A 26,017-nucleotide genomic window follows, 5' to 3' on the forward strand; every position below is an offset into this window, starting at 1 on the left:
TCTGGAAATGGGTGTTAAAGTTTGCCACCTTTAGTATTTGAGTTGACCTTTCTTGGTCTCCTTCTAGGATGAAAATAAAATGACAATGGGTGAGCCCCAGTGGGCAGAGACACTTAGTGCAGGCACACTGGAAGAGCTGGTGGACCACTTGGTGCCTGCCCAGCTGACGGGGGAGCCCTTCTTCATCCCCACCTTTCTGTCCAGCTACAGAAGGTTTACCAATGCCCAGCAGGTGCTGGACCTGCTGTTCATAAGGTGAGCACCTAGTTCAAGATCAGGGGTCTCCTTACCACTAAGTGGAACCTGGGGAATGGCCTGAAACTCTGATCCCTAGTTTGATCCTGGGAAGTACTGCCTAAATCACTGTCTTAGTGTCCTGGCAGGGTGATATGGTTTGAGCCTTGGCAGTGCTTGCCTAGTCTGTCCCTGGAGAGCAGGCTGCCTAGGACTTCAGCCTCTTCCTTGTGACCTGTTTTCCTTAGAAAGCAGCTCTGTCCTTCTGCAGCACATACCCAAGGCCTCAGGCAAAGCAGCTTTTAAAAAAGGGACTTCACATTATATCTGAGAGGGGTGCCTCTAACCAGTACGTAGACATTCTGGCACACTGAACTATCTGAAAAGGAGCTGGTTGGGCTCTTCCCTATTACAAATAGAGAAGATCCAGTTACATTAGAAGCGCAGATTTCCAAACACTGATCATAGTTGGGTGAGAAGAGCAAGTAAATCCTTTCTGTCTTGAAATCCAAGACATGGGTTGATGGCCAGTAACACTGAACATTCTAAACAGGTTCCGCAGGTGTGAAGCCCTCTTGGACTCCTATAGAGATGGTGAAATCCTTCCCTATTCCTCTGAGAAGATCATCCCACAAGACCAGCTCAGAAAGTAAGTGGGCCTTAGGTCAAAGGGCTGGAAACATCTATCTCCGGAGTGAGAACATTTGTGTCCTTAATAGAAAAGACAAACAGTGGAGTCCCAAACTCTTGCTATTCTTTTTTTTTTGAAACATTTTATGATTGTACATAGTTGTAGAAAGGAGCTGTCATTCACCAAAACAGTTTATGAATCCAGTGTATCCTGATCAATGTCACCTCTTTCAGCATTCTCATACACCATTCCCAACCCACCCCTTCCCTTACTTATCTTGACTCTAGATTATGTATTTTTATCAATTCTGAGACATGTACAATGAATTTGTGCCTGCATTCTCTCCATTTCCCCCATTCATTCTTCAACTGCTCCCCCCTTGTCCCCACTCTGTCCTCTTGCAAGTACCCAGTTGCTGATATTGATTTTGTCGGGTTTGACTTAGACTTTTTACAGAATTATGCGATCTTTGCTCTCCATAGATTCCATCAAACTTCAGTTAACTCATTGGTTACCTTTGCTTACCATGCAGTACGTTTATCTGTAGATTCATAGGCACATTCTAGTTACCTCAAAGGAGGGAGGCCATACAAACTTTGTTTTCTGGATCTGACTTAATACATCCTTTTCCAAATCTTCCCATGGTACAATATCATTCCTTCTGATGGATGCATAGGATTCCAATATGCATATATACCATATTTTCTTGATCTAGTGATTCATGGAAGGGCATCAGGGCTGATTCCATATATTGGCTACAGTAAATAATACTGTAACAAACATGTTTGTGCTGGTAGCTTTAGTGTGACTGTTTTCTCTTCTTCTTTTTTTTTATCTGGTCGTGGGGCCTGAACTCTGGGCCTGGGTGCTGTCCCTCAGCTCTTCAGCTCAAGGCTAGTGCTCTACCACTTGAGCCACAGCACCACTTCCAGCTTTTTTTCTTTTTGCTTATGTGGTGCTGAGGAATTGAACCCAGGGCCTCATGCATGCAAGGCAAGCGCTCTACCACTGAGCCACCTTCCCAGCCCCTGTTTTCTCTTCTATTAAATGATTGCCCAAGAGAAGAATTTCTGGGTCATTGTGTAGCACTATGTTACATTTTTGAGCAAATTCCATACTGCTTTCTAGAGTGGACAAACAAGCTTACCATCTCACCAACAGTATAATAGAGATCCCTTTTGTCCATATTCATGCCAGGATTTGTTATTGTTAGTTTTCTTATTTTTTGCCATTCTAATTGACATGAGGTAGAATCTCACTGTTGGTTTGACTTGCATTTCCTTTATGGCCAGACATGCTGAACATTTCTTCATGTGTCCATTGGCCATTTTTACATCATCTTCTGAGAATTCTCTCTTTAACTCATTAGCCCATTAATTAATTTGGTGGTTTATTTTTGAAAGTTTATTTGATGAGGTTTAATATTGTGAGCTGTTCAGTATATTTGGATATTAATCCCTTGTTCAAGACCTTCTTTTTAACTTGTTATATATGTCCTTTGACATGCAGAAAGTGTACTTTTGAAGAAATGCCATTTGTCCAGTCTTTCTTTGGTTTCTTCTGATTCTGGATCTTTACTTAGAAAGGCTGATCTGTGCCTAGGAGCTCTAATGTTTCCACTCCCCTTTCCTGTAATGTTTTCATGGTTTCTGTCTTGACCTAATCTTTGATCCATTTTGAATTGATTCTGGTGCAAACTGATGTATAAGGCTCTAGTTTCAGTTTTCTGCCAGTGGACAGCAAATTTTTCCATCACCAGCTGTCTTTCTTCCAACCTATGTTGTACTGGAGCCTTGAGGTGAAAGGATTTGGTTTAGAAGAAAAACACGAGACTCTGGAGCACCAGGCAACACTGGGATACCTAAGGGCTCAGAAGAAACCCCTGGAAGAATCCATCTTCCCTATAGTATATTCCAGCCAGGCTAGCCCATCATTAATCAGGTGACACAGAAAAGTGTGGAGGCCTTGCTGCTGGGCATTGAACCCTCAGTGAGAGCCTGGGGTCAGGCTGTATCTTCAGGAGAATGACACATTACATGTGGTACAGATAATGAGGCAGCAGTGCATCAGCTGTGGTGCCATCAGGATCCTGTGCATGACATGTGGGACAAGCCATTTGGAGACTATTTTAGTGGGGAGAGAGAGATTAGAGGCTGTGATACTTGGTGAAAACAAGAGAACTGCTCAGAGTACTGATCATGGGATCCATGCCTGGGTATTCTCTGCAGCTCTGGCCTGGCTAACCTGGTCTGCCCCGCCTTGCCAGCCAGAGTGGCTTGGGGTAGAGTCCACTAAACACTGGATGGAGAGGGACTGGCCCTAATCCCTGTCCCATTGGTGCTCAGGGAATTCACTGGAAGAAGGAGAGGCCAGGCCTCAGACTCAGCTGCACACCTTTTCTCCTCCCAGTGCCATCTCCTCCATCTTGGGCACCTGGCTGGATCTGTACTCAGAGGATTTCTGCCAACCTCTGCAAAGTTCATGCTTCAAGAAACTAATGGCTTACCTGCAGTCGTACATGCCTGGTTCTGACGTGATATCTCGTGTCAACACTCTCCTGGGCCAGATGGAGGCCCTGGAGCTCAGCAAGGCTGAGTCTGAGGGTGAGAATCCAGGGGTGGGAACAGGGAGGGGAGAAGGGGAGTCAGGGCAGGGCCACACTGGGAGGCATAGTTAAGTGTGGCATAGAATTAGAAGCAAGAAGGAACCTGAGAGATACAGTGGGTAGGAGGCATTTTAGAAGGTATCCTATTGAAAGTGAGGAACTGGAAATTTTGGGGCAGACGGTGTCTTCTCTACCTTTGAAAACACTTAGAGCATTGCAGTAATGTGAAGAATCTTATGTCCTCTTCCAGGTGTTTCACCAGCCCAAAATTCTTACGAAGAGTTGATGCCAACCCAACCTGCAGCGGTGGTTCCCTGCCTAACAGGAAAACCAGTGTCACATTCAGAGAGCCAGCTAGCTCCATCTGTGCCTCTGGTGCCTGGCCCAGTGGGAGTCAAAGGCTCTAGTTCTGAGTGGGAGCCCAATTCAGATTTAGCACAAGCCTCAGTTTGTGTGGAAAGCCCAGCAGGAGAATTGGCCTCAGCTTCACAGCTGGAGCCAACTCCACCTGTGGCTCTGGTGGCTAGCACAGCAGGAGAACCATCATCAGCTAGCTCAGACCTAGAGTCTGTGGCTCTGATGCCAACCTCAGCAGCAGAACCAATACCATGTATAGAGCTGGAACAAGAGTCAGCTCCAGCACCTGCTCTTGAGCTGGAGACAGATCCTGTTGTGGGTCAAGAGCCTAAGCCCTATGCAGAACCTCTTCCAGAGCTGGGCACAGCAGTCCCAGGTTCCATTGATTCAGAGCCTGAGGAGGCATCAGGTTCCTCAGGAGACCCTTCAAGTCTTTCTTGTGGAACCTCCCAGAACTGTATGAACAAGGAGAAGCTGGATTTCTTGGCTTTTCCTCCTGATCTGGTGGCCAAGCAACTCACCATGATGGATGTGGTGAGGTCCTAGGCAGGGATGAAGGGAGGATGGGGCACCTGCTCTATTCTGCTACCTGTTCTGTAGCTGCTTCGTCCCGGGGCCACGGCCTTGTCTAAATCCCAGCTCCACAATACCTAACCATGCCAAAGCAAATTTCTGACATGGAATCATAAGAGATGAGACCCACTCCCCTCCCAGGGGCAGCCAGGCCTATAGCTCATCCTCATTCCAGGAACCCTCTCCAGCATGAGGACGTTTTAGGCACCTATTTTATCACAGGTTAGGGAAGACAAGTCTGGCCTTTACAAAAGGTAGACATTGCATGTGCACCAGGAGACAGGCTTGAAGTGGCTATATGAGGGTAGACCCTGCTGGCCAAGGCCATGCAGACAGAGCTAATTTCAATTAGATAGACTGGGATTAGGTAGAGAAAATACAACTCTCACTTTCCCACCTATGTTTTCTTCTATGATACTCAGGTGTTGGCTGTTCTAGGTGGTCAGCACACCAGACCCAGAGCTTCCCACAGGCTCAGATCACCTTGTGCACTTCCCTAGCTCCATCTCCTACTAGAGTCATCCCAGCCTGCACCTGGAATTGCAATCTATGACAAGGCCAGGTGACACCATTCTCTTCCCCAGGAACTATTCAAAAAGGTAGTGCCCTACCAGTGCCTGGGCTCTATCTGGTCCAAGAGTGACAAGAAGGTCAAGGAGCACTTAGCCCCAACCGTCTGGGCTAACGTCACACACTTCAACAGCGTGTCATCCTGTGTAATCACAAGCTGTCTTGGGGATCACAGCATGAGGGCCCCAGACAGAGCTCTTCTGGTGCAGCAGTGGATCAAGGTGGCCTGGGTATGATACATGTGGCGACCAGGGACTCTCTATTCTACCTCTTATCCTCAGGATTTGACTGTGTTCAGAGACCTGTGTGGATTGAGTCCTTCTTCCCCATAGACAATCTTTCCTCTAGCAGGCCACTCACTGTCTCTGTGCTCACCCATATCTTGGGCCATGTAAAATCTTGCCTACTTGTCCTATACTCCCTGCTGTACTCCCTGATCTCTCCCGAAACCTAAGTATGAGAGGCTAAACCAGCAACCATGGTAAAATCTGGTGTTAGAATCATCCACATCTCACACAGCCTTTCTCCCCAGGAGTGCCTAGTGCTGAGGAACTTCTCCTCCATGTTTGCCATCATCTCTGCACTGCAAAGCTCTTCCATCCACCGCCTGAAGAGGACCTGGGAAATGGTTTCCAGGTGGGTCCTCTCTCTGCAGGAGCTGTGCCGACACAAAGGCTGGCATCATCCAAACTAAGATCTGGGGCCTCAACAACAGATCATGGGCTCCTTGGCTGTGAGACTCACTTTGTTCTGTCTTTGGCAGGGACCAGCTCCCTGTCTGTCTAAACCTGGAGACACACAGGAGGTAGCTAGGTTTCTTGGATTGCCACTGATCTGCTTTTTTGAAATCAAGCCAGAGCTACATTTTGGTAAAGAAGTAGCACCCGAGTTTTGCCAGGATGAAAAACTTTCTCCAAGCCTATGCATCCATAAGATTCAAAAGATGTATTCTAACACTCTTGTCCAGGCAGTTGGAAGTCTTGGTTTTAAAACAAAATGGACATCCACTCTCTCATCCCCCATCTTTTCAACTGTCCCTTTCTCTTGTCTCCTCCTGTAGGGATAGCTTCCAAAGATTTCACAAACTGTCAGAGATAATTTCTCCAGATAATAACCACACCAGGTGCAGAGAACTGCTATTCAAGGTAAGAGGGGGGGGGTGAGGAGAGGACAAGTGTGTGTTGTTATCTCTCTGTGTTTTGAAATTTTTCAATTCTGTGTCATCTGAACTAAAGAGAGAGGAGGCTGCTTAGACAGTGATCAGAGGCCTCTCACAATAGTTGTACTTCAGGAAGATAGGGTATCTCTGGAAGACACTTGAACCCAGATTGGGGTGTCTTTCTTCCTACTGGGATTATATATTATTAGACTGTGTTAATGGAGTGGTTGAGTCCGTTTGCCAAGACACAGGTCCCAGCAGTCCCCAGGAGCCCTGGCTTCTGCTGTCATCAATGTTGGCTGGACTTCATTGGGGAGATTCCTGCTACACTGTGCCGCTGTGGTTCTCAGTGCTGCTCTGGGCCAAATGGACATGGAAGTCATTGGGTTAGAGCCAAAACATCCAGGCTCAGGCTGTAACGTGGGAGGCACTGTGTTGGCTCTGTGGTGTACTCTAGAGCAGTTGCTGCTGTTGAACACAGAAAAGCTATGTAGGTACTACACAGGTGGATCTGTGGAGAGCCTAGCTGATTTAAAAATTAAGAGGGAATGGTCACCTCATTGAGTGTCTTTCCTAAACTCTCTAGCAGCTACCTTTGTAACAAGGAAGCAAGATTCACTTCCTCAGTCACAGTTCATAATTATCCACATCAGGGGCCCTGACAAAGGCCCCAATTCAAGTGTAATAATAGAATTGACTTCCATGGGAGAATAGTAGAGGATTTGTGGGGTTAGAAAAAAAATGGCTTTAGACTTGGGCCCAGTGCAAAGACAGAGAATTCGTCACCTGGGCCAGGCAGAAAACTTCAGTCTTCCTCTCTTTTTGAGCCTCAATTACTCTAGGCACCCTGGCACACACCAAAGGGCTGGAGCACAAGACCCTAGTCAATAGCCTGATGAGGCCGAAGGATTCCTCCCCTTGTATAGCTACAGGGCACTGGACAAGTTGCCAGTCCTCTATGCATTTCACTATTTTCATCAGGCATACAAAGCTATGAAGCGCTTTAAGTTTATTTCATAAGAGAAGATGAGGTCCAGGGCAGAAAGGGATGTCAAGAGTTCAGAAAAGGCCTTGGTCCAGGTGCTAATCAGGACAGCACCACTGGTGGGGGAAGATACTGAGTACTCCCAGCCCCCTGAGGCAGGTGTATTCCCACACACTTTGCAGAAGAGGAAACAGTCACAGTGAGGCCAGGTTCCTCACTTGGGATCCCACATTAGTGGAACTCAGGTAGAGACTGAGCTAGAATCAGCCTGCCAGATGGTGGGCCCTTTGTCACAGACAACCAGGGAACTCTGTGCTCATGGTCTTGGATGATTGTGGATAGGAGAAAGACCTATTTAACTCCACTCCCAATCATGGCAGGACACTTCCATAGTTGCCACCAAGAAGAAGAAGGCCAAGAGAGGTCTGCGGCTGTCAAAGGAGTTGGTGAGTAACGGTGCCCAAAGTCCCAGCTGTGTAAGAGAAGAGAGTTCCCCTGGAGATCTTTTTACCTTTTCCCCACTCCTCTATATGCACCCTGAGAAATGGGCTCCATGTCTTCAGCATTCTGGCCCTGTTTTCATTGTGGAAGAGGTGCTGGACCCACCAGAACCAGGACTTAATCTATAGAGAGGCTGGGTGGCACAGGCTACACCAGCTGGGGTTCTTTAATGCCAGTATGGGACATAACCTGATGCAGATGCAGTTTGGAGTTCCAACTGCAGGGGAGGAGCTCAACACAGAACTGCCATATGATCCCTAGGCTACTCTGATAACAAAGCCCCTGTGGGGCTTGGAATGACTGAGCACCTCTTGGGAGAGGATCCCTGGGCCTAACTTACCATCTCTACCAATCTTACAGGTGCTAGTCAAGGGCACTATTCCCTACCTAGGAATTATCCTAAAGGACCTCATGATGATTGACGCTGCCTTTCAGGACTTCCTGGATGTGAGTAGCCAGGGCAGAGTTGGCGGCCTGGGTCCAGGAGAAAAAGTCCCCCTATTGAGTTCTTAGGTCTAGCATTCTTGAGAGCCTTCCATCTCCTCTCTGAGCAGAACACTGCACCCAATTTTGTCTGTGACTTTCAGAGCTGCCTGAGACAGAGGCAGATACTCAGCTGGAACAGCAAATTCCTCAAGACTAGCTGGGGAAAAGAGAGTATAGCCAAGGTTGAAAGACATGCAGAATGTGGTCTAGCAAAGCCTTTGACCTGAAACCCAAGTCCCTCACAAGATTTAGACAATTGGGTCTCAGAACTGCAGTCCCTAGGGAAGGTCTAAGGAGAAGAAAGTCCCTGTCTGCAAATTGCCCTCACTCAGTTCCTGTATATGTGTCCTGCCTCCAGAGGTAGAAGAGCCCAGGCAGGCAGGAGGGCCATTTCTAACCACATTCCTGTCTGCCTTTTAGGAGGGAGTGATTAATTTCCAGAAATTGAGAAAGGTGAGTTACAACTGTCCACACAGGTAGATGGGCATAGCAGGGTTGGATTATCAGGTGTATTCACTCGAGTTACGTGGTGGACCTTTGGTAGAGAGGCTAGGCACCTCCAGCAGAAAGCTGGGTGTCTGAGGTGGGACCGAGGAGAGCATCCAGAGACTGACTGTGTAAGCAATCACGTTCAAACAGGGAGAACCTGGGTGGGAGGAAGATGAGGGGCTCCCATTGCAGAGAGCAGAAATCCATTCCCCAGCACAGCCCAGTCATGTCACCATCCTCTTCTGTCCTCACCAGGAATTCGATGTGATGGAGCAGGTGAGGCAGCTGCAGTCCACCTGCAATTATTATACCTTCACACCAGAACAACACTTTCTTACCTGGTTCAGGGGCCTAGAGCGGCTCAGCGAGAAGGCCAGGTGAGCTGGAACCACAGGGCAACACGAGTGGGGTTGTCCCTAGGATGGAGTCCTGAGAGCCTAGGTCTGTACCTGTGTCACTGTGACACTCTATGGGGCCTAGTGAGCAACTGATACCAGGTTCTACAGTTCAGGCAGACACTGGGAAGGGCCCAAGCATGCTATTCTGTCAGCTCAAACCATCCATTTCCTTAGTTATGACCTGTCTCTTGCACTGGAGCCCCGGACCCAGAATAACAGCAAAAGCCTTAATACCAAGAAGCGCTTTGGCATTGGCAAGGCCTGGAAGAAGTAAGTGCATGGGCGTTTTTGGGCAGGGGCCAGGGAACATGCTGGGCTGGGAGACAGGAGCCAGATATCCAGGTGATACCTTTCCATGGCAAGCCCTGTTCCTGGGCTGAGAGTCCTTGGTCTCTGATTCTCACTTCCTCCACTGTCACGTCTCTATGGGCCTTCAGTTGTGGAAGGAGGAAGGTAGCTGGTGATGGACCAAGATCCTTGAATGGGGCACCAATCACAGAGTGTATTGGTGTCCAGGGATTGGTTCTTGTGTCTTTGTGAAGTTCCTCCCAGTAAACTTGGCCTTCTCTAAAGCTGCCAGGCCCAGAAAACTGACCTCAATACCAGTAGAAGCTCCCAGTCCACACCACTGGATCAGGCCAAGTGTGGCCCTAACATCAGCAGTGGGGACATCCCGGAAGTGACCTCACACAGTAACAGGAAGCTGGCTGGCTCATCTAGCTCCCACAGAGACCTCAACAGGAGCCTCAACAAAGAATCCTCTGAATTCCGGGAAAAGGTGACTTTGGCCCTTCCCATACCCCTCCTTCCCAGTGCCAGCCTTCTCTATATCCATACCATGAACCCCAAAAATTCAGTTCCAAAATTCCACTGGCTGCCACACTGGAGCACTTGTAAATGTCCTGGCTTCTCCTGACATTGCTGCTGTCCACCACAGGTCTGGAAATCAGCCTGCCCCTCATCTCCAGGAATTTCAGAGACCTCCTTGTCTTCCATCACCACCTCCACACCCTCAGCCTCTACCAAATCTGAGGCTAACAGAGGCAATATCAAGAGCCCTGTGTCTGAGGTTAGAAGCAAGAGCTCCACCATGCCTTTGTATAATCAGCAGATAGGAGACTCCTGTGTTATCAGGGTGAGCCTACAAGAGGACACAGGAAATGTATACAAAAGCATCCTGGTACGTTGGAAACATGGCATTCTTCTTGGTGTACTCCAACTGTGAGACTCCCATTTACCTTCCATTCCTTCCTGAATTTGACCTTGTAGTGAATGGTGAAGAACTGACCATGGTGCAGAAGAAATGTAGTGCTCAGGGCTTGAGCTGAAAGGGGTGTTGGGAGCAGTGCACACAGCCTGCAGGCAGGAGTGGAACTGTAGCTTTGAGGAGAAGAAACGGGACTCATGTAAATGACATCCAGGATTGTCTAGGGCAGAACCAAACTATAACATTCACAATGTACAGTGAAGACAGACCAAGACTCTACTTTTTGTAGCAAATAAGGTAGCAATGGATGTGATCAGTTGGCTGGGAGAGAAATTCACCTATTTCTCAGATGTTAGAAGGCTGCTGAGTAGGCGATAGTCACATTCAAATCTAGGTTGGAAGACAGGAGGTCTTAGCAAGCTGCTGGCCTTGGGGGAATACAGTGCTCAGAACCTGCATGGTATTAACCATGGAGGCAACAGGCTGTACTCACATGAGAGGTCTCTGGCTTCCCCCAAGTCCTCAACTGGGAATGGTCTTGATAGATTGTCCTTCCTCATGCTGGAGTTGCATTCCATGACACCCCATATTGTTCTGTTCCCTCTAAGCCAGATGCTAGAATGGCAGTCATACACAGCTACCTGGGAGACTCTGTGTTTTTTCTCTCCTGAGCTCTGAACCTCGGGGGAGTCACAGAAGTGCCCACCACTGCATCCTTGAGCCCAGAGCAAGCCTGGCTTGGAGGCACTGGCCATTGCACTAACCCCCTCCTTCCATTGGGTTGAACAAGAGGAAGTTGTTTCCTTTTGCAATGGGCAATCTTGTTATTATTCCTACAGGGCAAATAACTGAAAAGGAGTTTGGAGCAGGTAGAACTAGGAATAGTTGGGAAAGTACCACTGTTGTTTATGTGGAGATCACTCCCAGTAAGGAATAGACGAAATGCTCCATGACAGCATGTGTGATTTCTGTGCTTAGTGTGCGTTTGATCCAGAGGATCCCTGTCCACTGAACTCTGGGAAGGCACACCGGGCTTTCACACTGATGTCTTCTCTCCTGTTCTGAACAGGTGACGAACCAGGAGAAGACCCGGGATATCATCCTGAAGGCCATGAAGAAACATTTCTCGCATGGTTACAAGCCAGAGCACTTGGAGCTGGTCCAGATCATATCAGAGGATAGAAGTAAGTCACTGAGTAATGGCATAAGGGAGTCAGCATGTACACAGCCCGAAGTCAGGGTGCAGCAATCTAGTGGTGGACATTGTGTACCTAACACAATGCTCCAAGCCAATATCAGATGCTTCAGATCTCGTCACTGCCCAAGTTGGTGGATATATCTATGCTTGCCCTGCCTATCAAGGGAAGGGGCAGTGCAAAGAGAGTAAGGAGTGGATAGAAGGCAGCCTCCATGTGTCAGGGTGGCCAGATTGCTCATTAGAAGAGACTTTGCTGACTAAACTGTGGAATGAAGACAGCAGAAGGAATCTGAAACTGGGGGTGTAGCTCCATGAAGAACTGCTTGCCTAGCATCCATGACATGCTTGATCTATTCCCAGGACTTTTCAAAACGTTTCCTCCAAACCACTCCCAAACCCAATTTGAGCATGTCAAAGTTCATGACACAAATCCATGAAAATGACATGAAAGCATGCAATAAGGAGCTGAGTCAGCACAGTTATTCACAGAGGAATAAAAGCAGAATCCAGTAGATGTGTAGCCCCAGAGCAAGCTTTCTGAGACCAGGAGGAGGTTTCAAAACTTCTTTCCTGTGTGTTCTTCTAAAGGAGGTTGACAGAAGACAAGAGGTTAGGTAGAGATGAGAGATAGAGGCAGAGACAGAGACAGACAGACAGACAGACACACACACACACACACACACACACACAGAGAAACAGAAAGACAGAAAAAGAAATATATTTGCATGGACCACAAAGGCAAATGCATGGTGTCATTGCTCTGTTGCTTTTTAATTTTATTGTCAACGTGATATACAGAGGGTCATAATTGTATATGTAATGAGTACATTTCTTGTGGAATATGTTTACCATCCCTCATTTTTCTCCCACTTTCCCCCTCCCCCTGCTCCTTCAAAGTTGCAAAGTTCATTTCTAATATTGTCTTTTAAGTATCACTGCTGCAAAGGACAAAGACCCAATGTGCTGTTTTTATAATGAACTGAGGAATCCACCAGGCTCTTTGTGTAGATGGCCAGCATTGATTGCAAGTTCCTAGAGGATCTGTCATAAAATGTTTCTTACTATGTTCTTACCATGAAAGCAGTATGGGGTCTCTTCTTTCAGGATAGTAAGACAGAGGCCTGGGGAGGGTAATGAATGACAATGAGAAACAACAATGTTGGCAGAAATTGAGTCCAGCCCAGATAAAGTGACAGGAGACTCCAGGACAGAGAACACTTGATCTCAAATAAGAGCCCAAAGCCAGGACCTGCTGAGGGCTTGAGCTCACTGTGTGGGAGAACCCCAGAAGCAATTGCAAAAGGTTTGGGTCAATGCTTGCTGTTCTGTGGTCCTTGGAGTCCTTGTTCTCAGTAGGACAATACTCCCAGCAGGGAATCTCCATTCTGGAAAGCCTGCTCTTCTTGCAGATTTGGTAACACAGGCAGCAGTGAGAGCAGGATAGGAATAGCCTGTGACACTTGCAGGATGAGCTGGCATCATGGACGCCTACTTATTTTCTGAGCAAGACAGGCTAGAGGTCAGCAGTCAGCAGAGTCTGTTGCCAGGCAAGAGTCATAGCATTGGTCTTCCTAGATCTGGATTGGAGATATTAAAGGCCATGGGTCAGACCTAATCTGAGGAGGCTCTCAAGGAATTATGTCTCCATGTCTGTCAGTGCTGCTTACTAGCTTTCTGTCCCTCTTCCACCAGAGCTGAGGATCCCTGGGGATGCTAATCTTTTCTATGCCATGAACAGCATGGCGAAGTATAATTTTATGCTGCAAAAGTCGACCTACTCCCCGGAGCAACAGTCAAGCAAGGAGCCAGGTCCACCCTACAGGAAGAGGAAGGATGGAGAAACTGCAGGACACCATTAGTGGGTGTCTCCCCTGGTTGGCCTCCAACTAAGCACTTCCAAACTCAAGTCCCCAAGCCACACTGTACTTGCCACTCTGCTCATGTCCAGGTCACACTCAGAATCACATATCCACAGTCTCCTCCTTCTGTCAGAATTACACTTGAAACTGGACAGTGTCCTATCATCCGGGACTCCCGGAAGTGCCTCAGGGGCCAGCTCCTGTTGAGGGTGGAGGAATGCCCACGAGTCTTGACCTGACATCTTTCTCTAGTGCAGGTCACTACTACATTTGCCTGTGGATTCCGCAGAGCACTCTCTTACCAAACTTATATGACTTTCCATTCTATCATCCTGCCCAGAGACTTCAAGAGACTTCAAGGGACCCAGGAGATAGCCTCCCTGCCTTTTAGTCATTCTAGCCTTTAGTAGGCTGCACTGAAGAGTCTCCTGTCAGGGCTGACTGACAGTGAGTGTGGCTCAAAACAAACCCGAGGGCTCCAGACACCATAGAGGGAAGGCCTCTTCTAGAACTCAGTCTTTACTACTCAACGGCAGACAATCAATGGCTTGCCAAATTAACATGCCACTCCATACAGAAAAAGCATCCTGGGCATTAGAGATCATATGGATATAATTTTTGGAAGCATTTGGCACTGTATCTATTTATTGTTTATAGTTAGCATTTGTAGAAGGAGCAGGAAGCACAGTGCTACTGACTGGGTAGGGCAACGTGTAGATATCATAAATGTTTAGATATTATAGATAGGAAATGTAGACTTGTTATTTATAATAAAATGTTTCCACCATAATCATTGTGGTTTTATTTTCTTCTCTAGTTTAAATAAGACACTCTTCCACTTTATGTGAAATTCAAAATCATTTAGTATGTACAGTTCAGTCAACTTTTTGGAGAAGTAAGGAATGATGCCACCCTTTCCCTCTCTAATGAAGGAGGGTATGGCCACCCTGCAGAGAGCAAGTGTTCAAATCTGTTTCACTAAACTGGTTGCTGCCATGATATGATGCAAGCAATTCTGGGACTGGATGTCCTAGTTGCTCCCATAGACCATGGAACAAAATCTGATGTTTGGGTGTCTTTAACAATATTTCCAGGGAAACAGCAATGACACTCAAGGTTGGAGGAGGTGTTTTTGACTGTCCCTACATACCTTGTTGCCTCTGGGAGGGGATCAGATTTAGAAATCAGGGGAGTACTTCATGGAAAGGGACCCTGCTGACATTGAGGAGTTAAGGGACCATCTCTGGGCCAGTGATGACAAGAGACAAAGGAACAGAAAAATCAGTGAATTCACACACAGAAATTAACAGGCTTCACAAAACTCATCTACAAATGTCACCACAGAAATAGGAGACTGGAGCCGTCCACAAAGCACTAACCCAGCTGAGGAGGAGGGACAATCAGGTTTCCCTGAGCCATGGCCAATCTACTATGCATAATCTAAGAGAAATATATACTACAATGTATATCAACAGAATGGCATGGTGGAATTATTTACTTGCTTGTCTTTTTTTTTGAGAGAGGGCTTTCTATTTAGTCCAAGATGTCTTCAAACACTTCCCCCTGCATCAACCTCTGGAGTGTTGGTATGGAGGTGGTACAGCCCTCTGACACCCGCTCAGGCTCCCTCTGTGGGGGTCTGGGTCAGTCCCCTGTATTCCTGCTGGGTCCCTGCCTCTCCCTGGTCCTGTTTGCTCCCTGCCTTGCTGTCCTCCTCTGATTTGGGAGGCACAGGTTTGGTATCAACTTTCACAAGTGTTGCCACAGATCCCACTACATGTGGTGGACACTCACCCAGTCACTGTCCAGCCAAGTAGGGGTGCCTACCCATGGTGTAGCACTCTAGTAGCTAAGCTTTGGCTTAGCTTCCCTTCATTTCTCTCTCCTAGATCAGTGAACCATCAGGTCTGCACATGGCCTGAGCTGCTTTTTCATGGCACCTACTCCCTGGAGCCCAGCCTTTCCCCTCCTCCCAGTGTCAGCTGGCCCATGGGCTCAGGTAATTCATGGCTGCCCTCTAGAGCTTAGATTCACCTGAGAGTAACAGAGAGGTGGTAGCCAGGGCTCCATGTTGTCTCTCCTGGCTGCTCTGCTGGCCAGCACTTTCCCCTGGGTCCACAGCACCATATCTCTGCTGTAACTGCCTGTCCTCTATCTTTGGTGGTGTAGGGAGATGCTGCCATGGGGTACCCTGTGGTCCCTGATAGCTATGCCCACGATCATCCCTGGTATGGGGCATGAGGAAGCACTTGGCCTGTTCTGAATCCTGATGCTTATGCCAATTGTGATGCAAACTGATCCAGATTCTTGGAAATTTTATTGAGTACAGTTTAGTACAACCACAGAATGTTTATTTGGGGATATAGTTTTTTAAATCCATGCTGGCAACAGAGGTGAATAAAGAGATATAAGCTTACCCTACTGGGCTTTACTCAGTTTGCTATCAATGTGGGTACTTGCTACCTGACAAACTCATTACTATTTGAGAAATGCAAAAGGTAAATAAATATATGTTGCTCAAGAACCTAAGGTTTCATTGAGACATAGAACAAATCCAAATCAGCAGCTGAGCCTTAACTTTATTAGTGCAATGTTAGTGCTGGCAAGTGAAGATTTGGTTATAAATGGTAAGGAAAGTAATTTTATTCTCCACAAACTTTCAACACATGAAAGCACTATTTGTTTGAACATTATTTTCAACTTTGACATTTGATTTTTGTTTCACTTCTGGGCTAGAACTCAGGACAACAAGCTCTTCCTTAGCTTATTCACTCAAGACTTGAGCTCTGCCATTCATCCATATTTTAACCTTTGTCCTTTGATTGGTTAATCAGATAAGAGTTTCTACAGTTTATCTCCTCAGGCTGGCTATAAACTGCAATCCTCAGATTTTAGCTTTCTGCTTCCCTAGTATTACAGTAATGAGCCATAAGTGATCGGAAGTTAATGATTTTGTATGTGGTACTAATACAATGTCTGGCCACTGTTTCTGAGCTTTTATGTTTTCTTTTTTCTTCCTTCCTTCCTTCCTTCTTTCTTGCATGCTTGCTTGCTTCCTTAAATCCATCCTTGCTTCCTTCCTTGCTTCCTTAAATCTATCCTTCCTTCCTTCCTTCCTTCCTTCCCCCCATTATCACTTTCTTTCCTTCCTTTCTTTCTCTCCCTTTCCTTCTTTCTTTCTTTGCTAAAGGGTAGTGACCACTTGAGTCACAGTTCTACTTTGGGCATCATGTTGGTCAATCAAAAGTAAGAGTTTTATAGTCTATGCTACTTGGGCTGGCCTGTATCCTGGGACCTCAGCCTTCTGATAGCCAGGGTTACAGAGTTATAGACATGAACAAACAATCCTACCTAACAGTTAATTTTAAAACATGTTTAGATTGCCATCAATTACAAAGTAAACAATTTGCAGTGCAGTAGCAAACAAGCCATAACTTCCATACTTTAAAGCAAACCTAAGAAAAACAAAACATGTAAGCCTACTATTAATGGATTACACTTTGTTAATGTGATTTAAGATGCCTTTGTGGGAATGGGAAATGTGGCTCAGTGATACAGTGCTTGCCTAGCATATGCAATAACCTAGATTTGATTCCCAGCAACACACCCTTTGAGACCTGGACGGTCAATCTTAAATCATGGTTGTACCCTTTAAATCCCAAGTATCATCAGGAACTTCTTCAACCTAACCTTTTCCTTTTATGAGATGCCCCATTTTGTAGTATTTATAAGGTTGTGAAGATTCAATCAATAACATTTATAAAGAAGTACAGAGTGGGATAACCTTCAACGGTGGCTCAAGTGTTAGAGCATAAAAGCTCTGACACAGCACCCAGGACCTGAGTGAAAGCCTCAGACATGCACCAAAACTGAAAATAAAAATGGACAAAAACTGGGCTCAAAAGCTTAAGAATCTGTTATTCTTGCACTCTAGGAAAACCAGAAGTCTGCATTCCTTTGGGGTACATTTGATACATTTCTATACCATGAAAATTTGGAAAGCATTCAATGTTGCCACATTCCAGTTTGCATGACATGCAGTATCTTTAAAGGTATATGTTAAAAGACAGTAATTCTATCACTTTTCCCATCTGTGAATGTGTTTCTTTCCTGCACTTGAAAAATCTGACTTTACAGCATTTCCAAAATGTTTGCAAAAGATAACAAGCACCCTCTTCAAATATTCTGTACAATTCTAAAACATCAAAATGTAAATGTTTAATAGTCAAATCCAAGTATCTTCTAGATAGTACCAATTTTAGAATGCTCATCTTAATCTCAGTAAAAGTATGTATAAAAATCTCACGATTTTTAAAAATAAAAATAATTTCACATAGTGAAGTTCCAACATGCTGGATACCAGTAATTCTGGCAAATTATGGCATGCCATCCATACTTGTCCCAAAGGAAACTCATAATGCAATTCCAACATGTGAACTAGAGCTAGTTCAATGTGTAATAAATAGAATGTGTACATGTATAAGCAATACATTTATTTTTCTTTAAGCAGTGCCCCAGGCTGTCATCTTCCCAGCCTAGCCCCTCTCCAGCCCAATGCACATGGGGCTGGTGTGGAGTTGGATCTGAGGACCAGCACAGCGGGCACAGCCACCTCCAGCCCCTGCCAGGGTACAGCACATGTCTGAGAGAAACGGACACTGTTATTGGCCACCGCTGCTCTGGGCTTGTGGTATTCACCACGGGGAAGCCACTGGCAGGCTGCTATGGGCTCTGGGGTCCAGACAGCCCTAGGGCCTACTGCTCTAGTATGCCAGGGTTGGGATTGAGGGCACCTGCCAGCAGGAGGATGAAGAGCTTGGCAGGAAGAAGGCAAGAAAAGCTCTTGGGGAAGCCTAAAGCTCGGCCCATCCCTGGTAAGTGGAGCTCCAGAAAGAGGTGTGTGGGCTCAGGCAGCACAGTTGGCCCTTGCAGGCCCAGTACATGGGGCAGAGGTTCTACAGGATGGGCAGGATGGCTGGTGCAAATGATTGCGGTAGGCCAGGGGCCAGCTAAGCCACAAAGGGCACCATCTGCCCCGCCAGACCCTGGCCCACCTCCCTGTGTGCCTGCGTGAGCAGGTGTGTGATTTCACTCAAGCCATTTGAGGGTCCTGGGCTTTAGAGTGTGTCCAACTTTTAGGCAGATTAGGAAGAATATATAAAACTCTAGAGAGATAACTAAGGACCATGGAGTTAGAGCTGTTCTAGAACAACTTTTGGTGAGTCCTTGAAGGGACTGTGATAGAGAAAATTACCTCTCAGCATTATGCCAGGGCAATTTGCCTGACCACTCTAGAGGACTAGAGTGTTCACCTTGATGAGGTCTCCTGAGACCCCTCACTGCAGATCAATAGTTCTGTACCTGAGAGTGTGATTCCTGACATCAAGGGTGTGCTGAAGGCATCGCAGGCCTCCTTACAGCCATCTGGAGATCTACATGAGAGCTCTCTTGCTTCAGCCAGCTTCTAATTAAAGCATGGGTCCTAACAGAATGTTGAATTTCTGCTAAGAGGATGTGACCAGCTTGTTCTAAACATTCCTTTCTATTTCAAAGTATTTTCAAAACAATTACTATTCCTTCTGTGATTTTGTTCTTTACCTGGTGCATCAAAAGTCCAATTATGAAAACTATTTGCAACTAGAGAAAACTCTGTTTTTCTTTATTTTTTCTTTTTTTATTGTAAAAATACCATACAGAGGGGTTATAATTTCATGGACAAGATAATGTGTACATTTCTTATCAAGCATTGTTGCCTCCCCCCTGCAACCCACCCTCCTGAACTCTCTACCCCCCAAAGTTGTAAAGTTCATTTTTCGACATAACGACTTGTACATCTCATTGTTGCAATGGGTCCACCTGTATCCCTATTTAAAGGATTTGTTTTTTTCCCTTCCCCTCCCCAAATTATACCAACATCAAATACAGTTAAAGCAGGGGTTATACCGTGGGGGAGGGACATTCAAACCAACAAAGAAATCATATTATAAATATGTTAGCAACAATCACAAGAAAGAAAAAAATATTTGAATACTTATCTTGGGGTGCATTTCACCTAACATCAACATATCTGACCTTTTCTATTTGTCTCAGACATATACTGATTATTGCAAATAAGGGAAACCATGAGACCTATGTTTCTTTGGGCCTGGCTTACTTCACTTAATACAATTTTTTCCAAGTCTTTCCATTTCCTTTAAAAATTTTTTTAATTGTGAAAAATATTGTACAGAGGGGGTTACAATTACATGGGCAAGATAATGAGTACATTTGTTATTAAGCATTGCAGCCTCCTCCTCTGTTTCCCCTTCCCATTCCATCCTCCCCCTGCCCACCCAACCCTCCTCCCCCAAAAAGTTGTAAAGTTTGTTTTTGACATAACGACTTGTAAGTCTCATTGTTGCAATGGGTCCACCTGTATCCCTATTGAAAGGATTTGTTTTTTCCCTTCCCCTCTACAAATTATACCAACATCAAATACAGTGAAAGCAGGGCTTATACCGTGGGGGAGAGACATACAAAGCAACAAAGAAATAATCTTATAAATGTGTTAGAAACAATTGCATGAAAGCAAAAAAAATTTGAATACACATCTTAGGGTTCATTTCCCTTATCTGACCTTTTCTGCTTGACTCAGACATATACTAGTTATTGCAAATAAGGGAAACCGTGGGACCTATGTTTCTTTGGGCCTGGCTTACTTCACTTAATATAATTATTTCCAAGTCTTTCCATTTCCTAACAAATGGGGCAATGGAGGCATGGAATTCCATTGTGTATATATACCACATTTTCTTGATCCATTCATCTACTGAGGGGCATCTGGGTTGGTTCCATATCTTAGCTATGGTAATAAGTCTGCAATAAACATAGTTGTGCTGGTAGCTTTAGTGTGGTCTTGTTTGTGAACATTTGGGTAAATGCCCAAAAGTGGGATTGCTGGGTCATAGGGGAGCTCTATGTGGAGTCTTTTGAGGAACCTCCATACTGCTTTCCAAAGTGGTTGAACAAGTTTACACTCCCACCAACAATGCAGTAGGGTTCCCTTCTCTCCATATCCCTTCCAGCATCTGTTGTTATTAGAGTTCTTGATTTTTGCCGTTCTAACTGCAGTGAGGTGGTATCTCAATGTTGTTTTGATTTGCATTTCTTTTATGGCTAGGGAGGTTGAGCATTTCTTCATGTGTCTATTGGCCATCCTTTTCTCTTCAGAGAAGTTTCTCTTTAAGTCTTTAGCCCATTTATTTATTGGGCAGTTGTTTCTTTGAGGATTTGTTGTTGGGGGATTTAATTTTTTGAGTTCCAGGTATATTTTAGATATGAGACCCTTGTCCGTTGTATGGCTAGTGAAGATCTTCTCCCAATCCATGTGCTTTCTATTGATCTTGCTAGCTATGTCCTTTACCATGCAGAAGCTCTGCAATTTCATGCAATCCCATTTGTCCAACCTTTCTTTGATTTGTTGTGTTTCTGGGTCTCTATTAAGAAAATTTCGGCCTGTGCCAAGGAGATCTAGGGTTTCTCCTATTCCATCCTGTAAGGTTTTCAGAGTGTCTGCTTTGACTCTGAGGTCTTTGATCCATTTGGAGTTGATTCTGGTGCAGGGTTATATATGAGGATCTAGCTTTAGTTTTCTACAAGTAGTTAACCAATTTTGCCTTTCTTCCATTCTAATTTTTTAGTTCCCTTATCTAAGATTAGATGGCTATAGGTCTGTAGGTTCATTTCTGGGTTTTCAATTCTATTCCATTGGTCCTGAGGTCTGTTCTTGTGCCAGTACCAAAGTGTTTTGATTACTATGGCTTTATAGTAGAGTTTGAAATTTGGTATTGATATTCCTCCAGTAGTGTTCTTTCTGTTAAGGATCGTTTTTGCTATTCTGGGTCTTTCATTGTTCTATATGAATTGTTTGATTTTCTCTTCTATATCCTTGAAGAAAGAGGTTGGAATATTTATAGGTATCACATTGAATTTGTAGATAGCCTTGGAAAGTATTGCCACGATGTTGAAGTATTCACGATGGTGATCCTGCCAATCCAGGAACATGGGAGTTTTTGCCACTTACTAAGTTCTGTTTTGATTTCCTTTTTCAGGTTTTTAAAGTTTTCATCATAGAGGTCCTTCAGTTCTTTGGTTAAGTTAATTCCTAGGTATTTTATCTTTGTGGAGCTATTACAAATGGAGTTGTTTTCCTGATTTCAGCCACGCTTTTCTCATTGTTGGCATACAAAAAAGCCATTGATTTTGAGTGTTAATTTTATACCCTGCTACTTTGCCAAAGTTTTGAATCAGCTTGAGTAATTTGGGAGTGGACTCTATGGGATTCTTTAAATACAAGATTATGTCGTCTGCAAAGAGGGAGAGTTTTGCTTCATCTTTCCCTATTTGGATCGCTTTTATGTTTTTCTTTAATGTTTGAGATGCGCACACTTTTAAACACACGTAGAACATGGAGGAACATGAATAAGCAAGCACATGTTCTTAGCATATATCATCTCCTTACATGCACAGGTCTAAATATCAGTATTTTCCTTGTCAAAGGCCAGATATGTGTGATTTTGCATCATCTTCTCATTGTTTCCTTTCTATTTTTTCTCATCTTATGATAAATTTGTAAATAAAATACCTTGTTACTTTGTGTGCTCTGAAAGCAACTCACAGTTGCCAGTTTGGAGTGAGTGGCTTCCAGGGTGTCACACATTCTGAAGATTAGAAGAGTCTGGAGCAACTTCCATTACATTTATTCCTGAATGAGCATCAATTACTATTCATACTAGGTGGACGTTTTTGGCATTTGCTTATTGATACTTTAGTAAATCATGCATTCATGTTTTTTTCCCTGCAAAATTGTGGTTTGAGCCTATGTATGACTTCAGTCACTATGCTATTAAGGAATTCCATGTTATCAGAACTCTCAAACATCTTTTCATGCTTCTTGTACTATTACCATTGCAACTCATGTGGAAATAATGTATTTGCAAACTTTTCTGTGAGTTTCCAAGTGTTCCTTACTTTTGCTAAGTTTTAAACTGCATAATTAATTAAGCAATGGTGAAAGAAATATTAAGACAATTACTTGAGAGAGACAGTGATTTTCTTCAATACTAAGTCATTTTTCTCTTAGCTTCTCTTCAAGTCTCTAGTTTTATTTAAAAAGTAAATCAAGGCTGATACCAGTGGCTTAAATCTGTAGTCCTAAGTACTCAGAAGGCTGAGATCATAGGAACCAAGCTGAAAGTTAATTGAAACAGGAAAGTCTATGTGACTCTTAGCTCCAATTAAGTAGCAAAAAGCCAGATGTGGAGCTGTGGATCAAGTGGTAGAGAACTAGCTTTAGAGGAAAAAGTTCAGGGACTGTGCCCAGACACAGAGGTCAAGTGCCAGAACCAGCATATACATAGAAAATACAGTAAAACAAATACTTTTCTATCAATTGAACTGAGGAGTCAGTTGAAATATTTGCATTTAGCAAGAGAAAAATACGCAGTTTTCTTTGTAAGCTACTAGATTAGCTTCTAAACATAATTATTTGAATTTTTTCAGCAAACCCTTGTGGATATAAAAATAGGCTGTTGTAGTTAAAAGGAAAATAATTCAGAAGCTGTGAAATGTTTAACAGAGTTGGTGCTAAGTCAATTCCATAAAGCTATTTTTAATACGAGTTAAAATAGTATAAAAAATAAACATTTGTTATGGACTAAATGGCAGAATGGAGGTAACAGAAGAAAAAGTAAGTAAATCTGTGCATGGAACTATAGTACTTAGGCAATATGAACAGCATAAAAACCTGGAAAAAACTGTACAGCACATTAGAGACTTATGGAACAATATCAATTCTAATATTTATGTCATGAAGACCAAAAGAAAAATACAAAAATAATGAAAGGAAACTTCATAAATATGGGGAATAGCATATACCACTATATTATGCCTGTATATCTATGCATTGAACAAATGCCAAAGTGGATCAAAAGAAATATTTGCTAGTCTTTCCTATTCCTTCAAGCTAAGAACAACAATAAAATGCTAAACAATGTCCAAAACCAAAAATTCTGGAAAAGCAGCTAGAGAATAATTTGCCTGGTAACAATGACTTAAAATAGATTTTTGAGCAGAAATTATAGAGGTCAGAAAAAATGGAGTATATTTAAAATCTTAATGATTCTCTATTTAGAATTCTATGTCTAGCGGAAATACTATTTTTGGTTGAATGTAAAATGAAGACATTCCCTGATAAACAAAGTATCAGGTTTTGTTGGCCCATTTACTTGTGATCTAAATACACAATCTTCAATATTGTTTTTTAATCTCCAATTCACTTTTAAAGTTTACAGTTTTTTAGTTTGTAATCTATGTATTTCTCACTCTGTGTGTTCCCTCTCTCTCTCTCTCTCTCTCTCTGTCTCTTTGTGTACACTGGCTTGAACTCTTTTTGTGCTATTCTAGGCATGATTGGTACTCTACATCTTGAGACCTGCCCCACTTCTGACATTTTTCTAGTCGGTTAGCATTTCAAGTTCTAGGGATTGTCTGCCTGGAAATTTTTTATGCAAGAAACCAAAAATCACAGTCTCCTGAATAGCTAGGATTACAAGATTTCCCAATGGTCAGTTCTTAAATCAACTGGTGTAGGAAATCCAAACTTCAATAAATTTCTACTCAAACCCAATGCAATATGTTTGTATACACAAACATGGATGAATATGTGAATATCTACATACATGAATTTATTTAAAAAATTAACAGCAAAAAGAAATATGCAGAAGCATACTAAGGTCAGCCTAACCATAGACCAGAAAGTAGACATTCTAGGCTAAAAGTAGAGCTGATACTGCAGGCTTCCTGAGATGTGGATCTAAACTTAAATACTGGTCCTTATGAGTTTTCAATATATAGCGATGCAGGAACTAAATGTAGCGAGTATGGACAGGCTAACTATCTAAACAAGACTTTCCCAGAGTTTCCATTTATTCAGGATTGCTTTCAATATGTTCTGTACCTGCTATTGTGGTCTTCATTATGCATTGTGTCAACACCAGTCTCTACTTTCAGGGAACTCATTTTACAGTGTAGCGGATCTCATGGACTAGCTGGCAACAGGGGAAAAACATGGAGGGAACTTCTTGAGAAGCAGCTCAGATATCAGACCAGGTACTCTGTTATCATGGAAGACAGAGATTGAGAAACCATTGTAAGACTTGAATCTCAAGTAAGTCTACCAGGGATGCACACTAGTTCAAAACTTCTGTGCAGTTAGGAATTGATGGTGGGGTTTTGACAGAAATAACACAACAGAAAACAAATAATTTTGCAGTTATAAATTCCAATCTGAGGATGTTATCCCCAATTAAGCAGCAAAAAGCTGGGAGTGGAGGAATAGCTCCAGTGGTAGGTTGCCAGGCTTGAGCAACAAAAGCTGAGTAAGAATACAAGTTCTTAGGCTCACTCCCTACTGGAGTAAAGAAGGAAGGAGGGAAAGGAGGAAGGGAGGGAGGATGGAAGGAAGGAAGGAAGGAAGGTAAGCAGGCTGGCAGGAATGCAAGAAGGAAGGCAGGAAGGAAGACAGGAAGGAAAGATGGAAGAAAGGTAGGAAGGAAGGAAACTGCAAAACATTAAGAAATTACACATCCAAGAGAAACAAAAACAAAGCTGAGTGAATTCCTGAACTCATTTCCCATACAATTCATTTTATGGAACTTACTGACAAAGGTTTAAAATGAATATGAAACTATAAAATTTTTAATGAAAAGTGGCAAAAATTGAGAAAAGACCTTTTCCATAATGTAGCAATGAACCACGTAGGAAGTTGAAAGTTAGACACAATGATTGAAATTAAAATTTTAAATAAATGGATAAAACTGGAATACACTCACTATAAAGGAAAAAGAGTGAATTTGTGACAAACAGGGATAAAAACACACCAAAACATGGCTGAGAGACACGCAGTTTTATGCTCTGTTATCTATGCAGATAATAGACCAGGCTAACCATAAATGTGAATAGTCAGCATTTGGAATGGAAGTAGTTTAACATGAGATGTACTCCATATCATTGAGAAAAGTCACTAGTGCTTGTTATGTTAATTACATATTGAAATAGTGTTGAATATTTGTGCTAAACTAGATTTATGAAAAGTGACATTACTCATTTCTTTTTGCTTTTACATGAGGCTACATAAATGATATGGCTGTTTTGCATTACCTTCATAGTTGACCATGTTGTTCTCTAGAGTACTTACTCTTCTGTAAGCGTTCCCATAAATGTTATGAGAGGGAAAGTTGGAGAAGAAATATTTGAAAAAAAATTAATGGAATTTTTGTTCAATTGCAAAGGTAGTTATGAGCACATTAAGATGGTATTACCAGATAATATTAAGTATCAGTAAAGCATGCTTAAGAACTTTACAATGAAATTAAACAATCTTGAGTATAAAGAGAAATGTCAAAACTAGAGGTATGTACTGACAGCTGGCCTATGACGGTGGGCTTTAAATTATTTTTCTAGAGGACACAGAAAATGCAATGGAGAAATATTTAAATTGGTGTGCAGAGTTAACAATTCAAATATTCAGTAACCAGCCAAACACATTTGTTTTTTTTTAATTTTTTTAAAATTTTTTTATTTATATTTTTTAATTTAATTTTATTTTACTTGTGAACATACTGTACAGACAGGTTTCAATTACATGGGCAGGATAATGCATACATTTCTTACCAAGCATTGCAGCCTCCTCCTTTGTTTACCCTTCACATCCCTTCCCAGCCTCCC

General features: G+C 43.5%; 1 protein-coding gene across 1 annotated transcript in view; it reads left to right on the top strand.

Annotated features, from left to right (window-relative positions):
• Positions 1-26,017, top strand: part of LOC105987223 (ral guanine nucleotide dissociation stimulator-like) — a 109,384-nt gene that overhangs the window by 451 nt on the left and 82,916 nt on the right. Inside the window, 18 exon segments of the mRNA XM_013018417.1 lie at positions 68-255; positions 824-883; positions 3,275-3,468; positions 3,721-4,361; positions 4,985-5,200; positions 5,503-5,606; positions 6,031-6,115; positions 7,495-7,560; positions 7,976-8,062; positions 8,522-8,554; positions 8,846-8,967; positions 9,163-9,258; positions 9,562-9,766; positions 9,926-10,168; positions 11,265-11,379; positions 13,086-13,172; positions 13,175-13,251; positions 15,689-15,750. Coding sequence (XP_012873871.1) covers positions 68-255; positions 824-883; positions 3,275-3,468; positions 3,721-4,361; positions 4,985-5,200; positions 5,503-5,606; positions 6,031-6,115; positions 7,495-7,560; positions 7,976-8,062; positions 8,522-8,554; positions 8,846-8,967; positions 9,163-9,258; positions 9,562-9,766; positions 9,926-10,168; positions 11,265-11,379; positions 13,086-13,172; positions 13,175-13,251; positions 15,689-15,750 — 2,681 coding nt within the window.

This window comes from Dipodomys ordii, unplaced genomic scaffold, assembly GCF_000151885.1.
Source record: "Dipodomys ordii isolate 6190 unplaced genomic scaffold, Dord_2.0 Scaffold40, whole genome shotgun sequence".
In the NCBI taxonomy this organism is placed as follows: Eukaryota; Metazoa; Chordata; class Mammalia; order Rodentia; family Heteromyidae; genus Dipodomys; species Dipodomys ordii.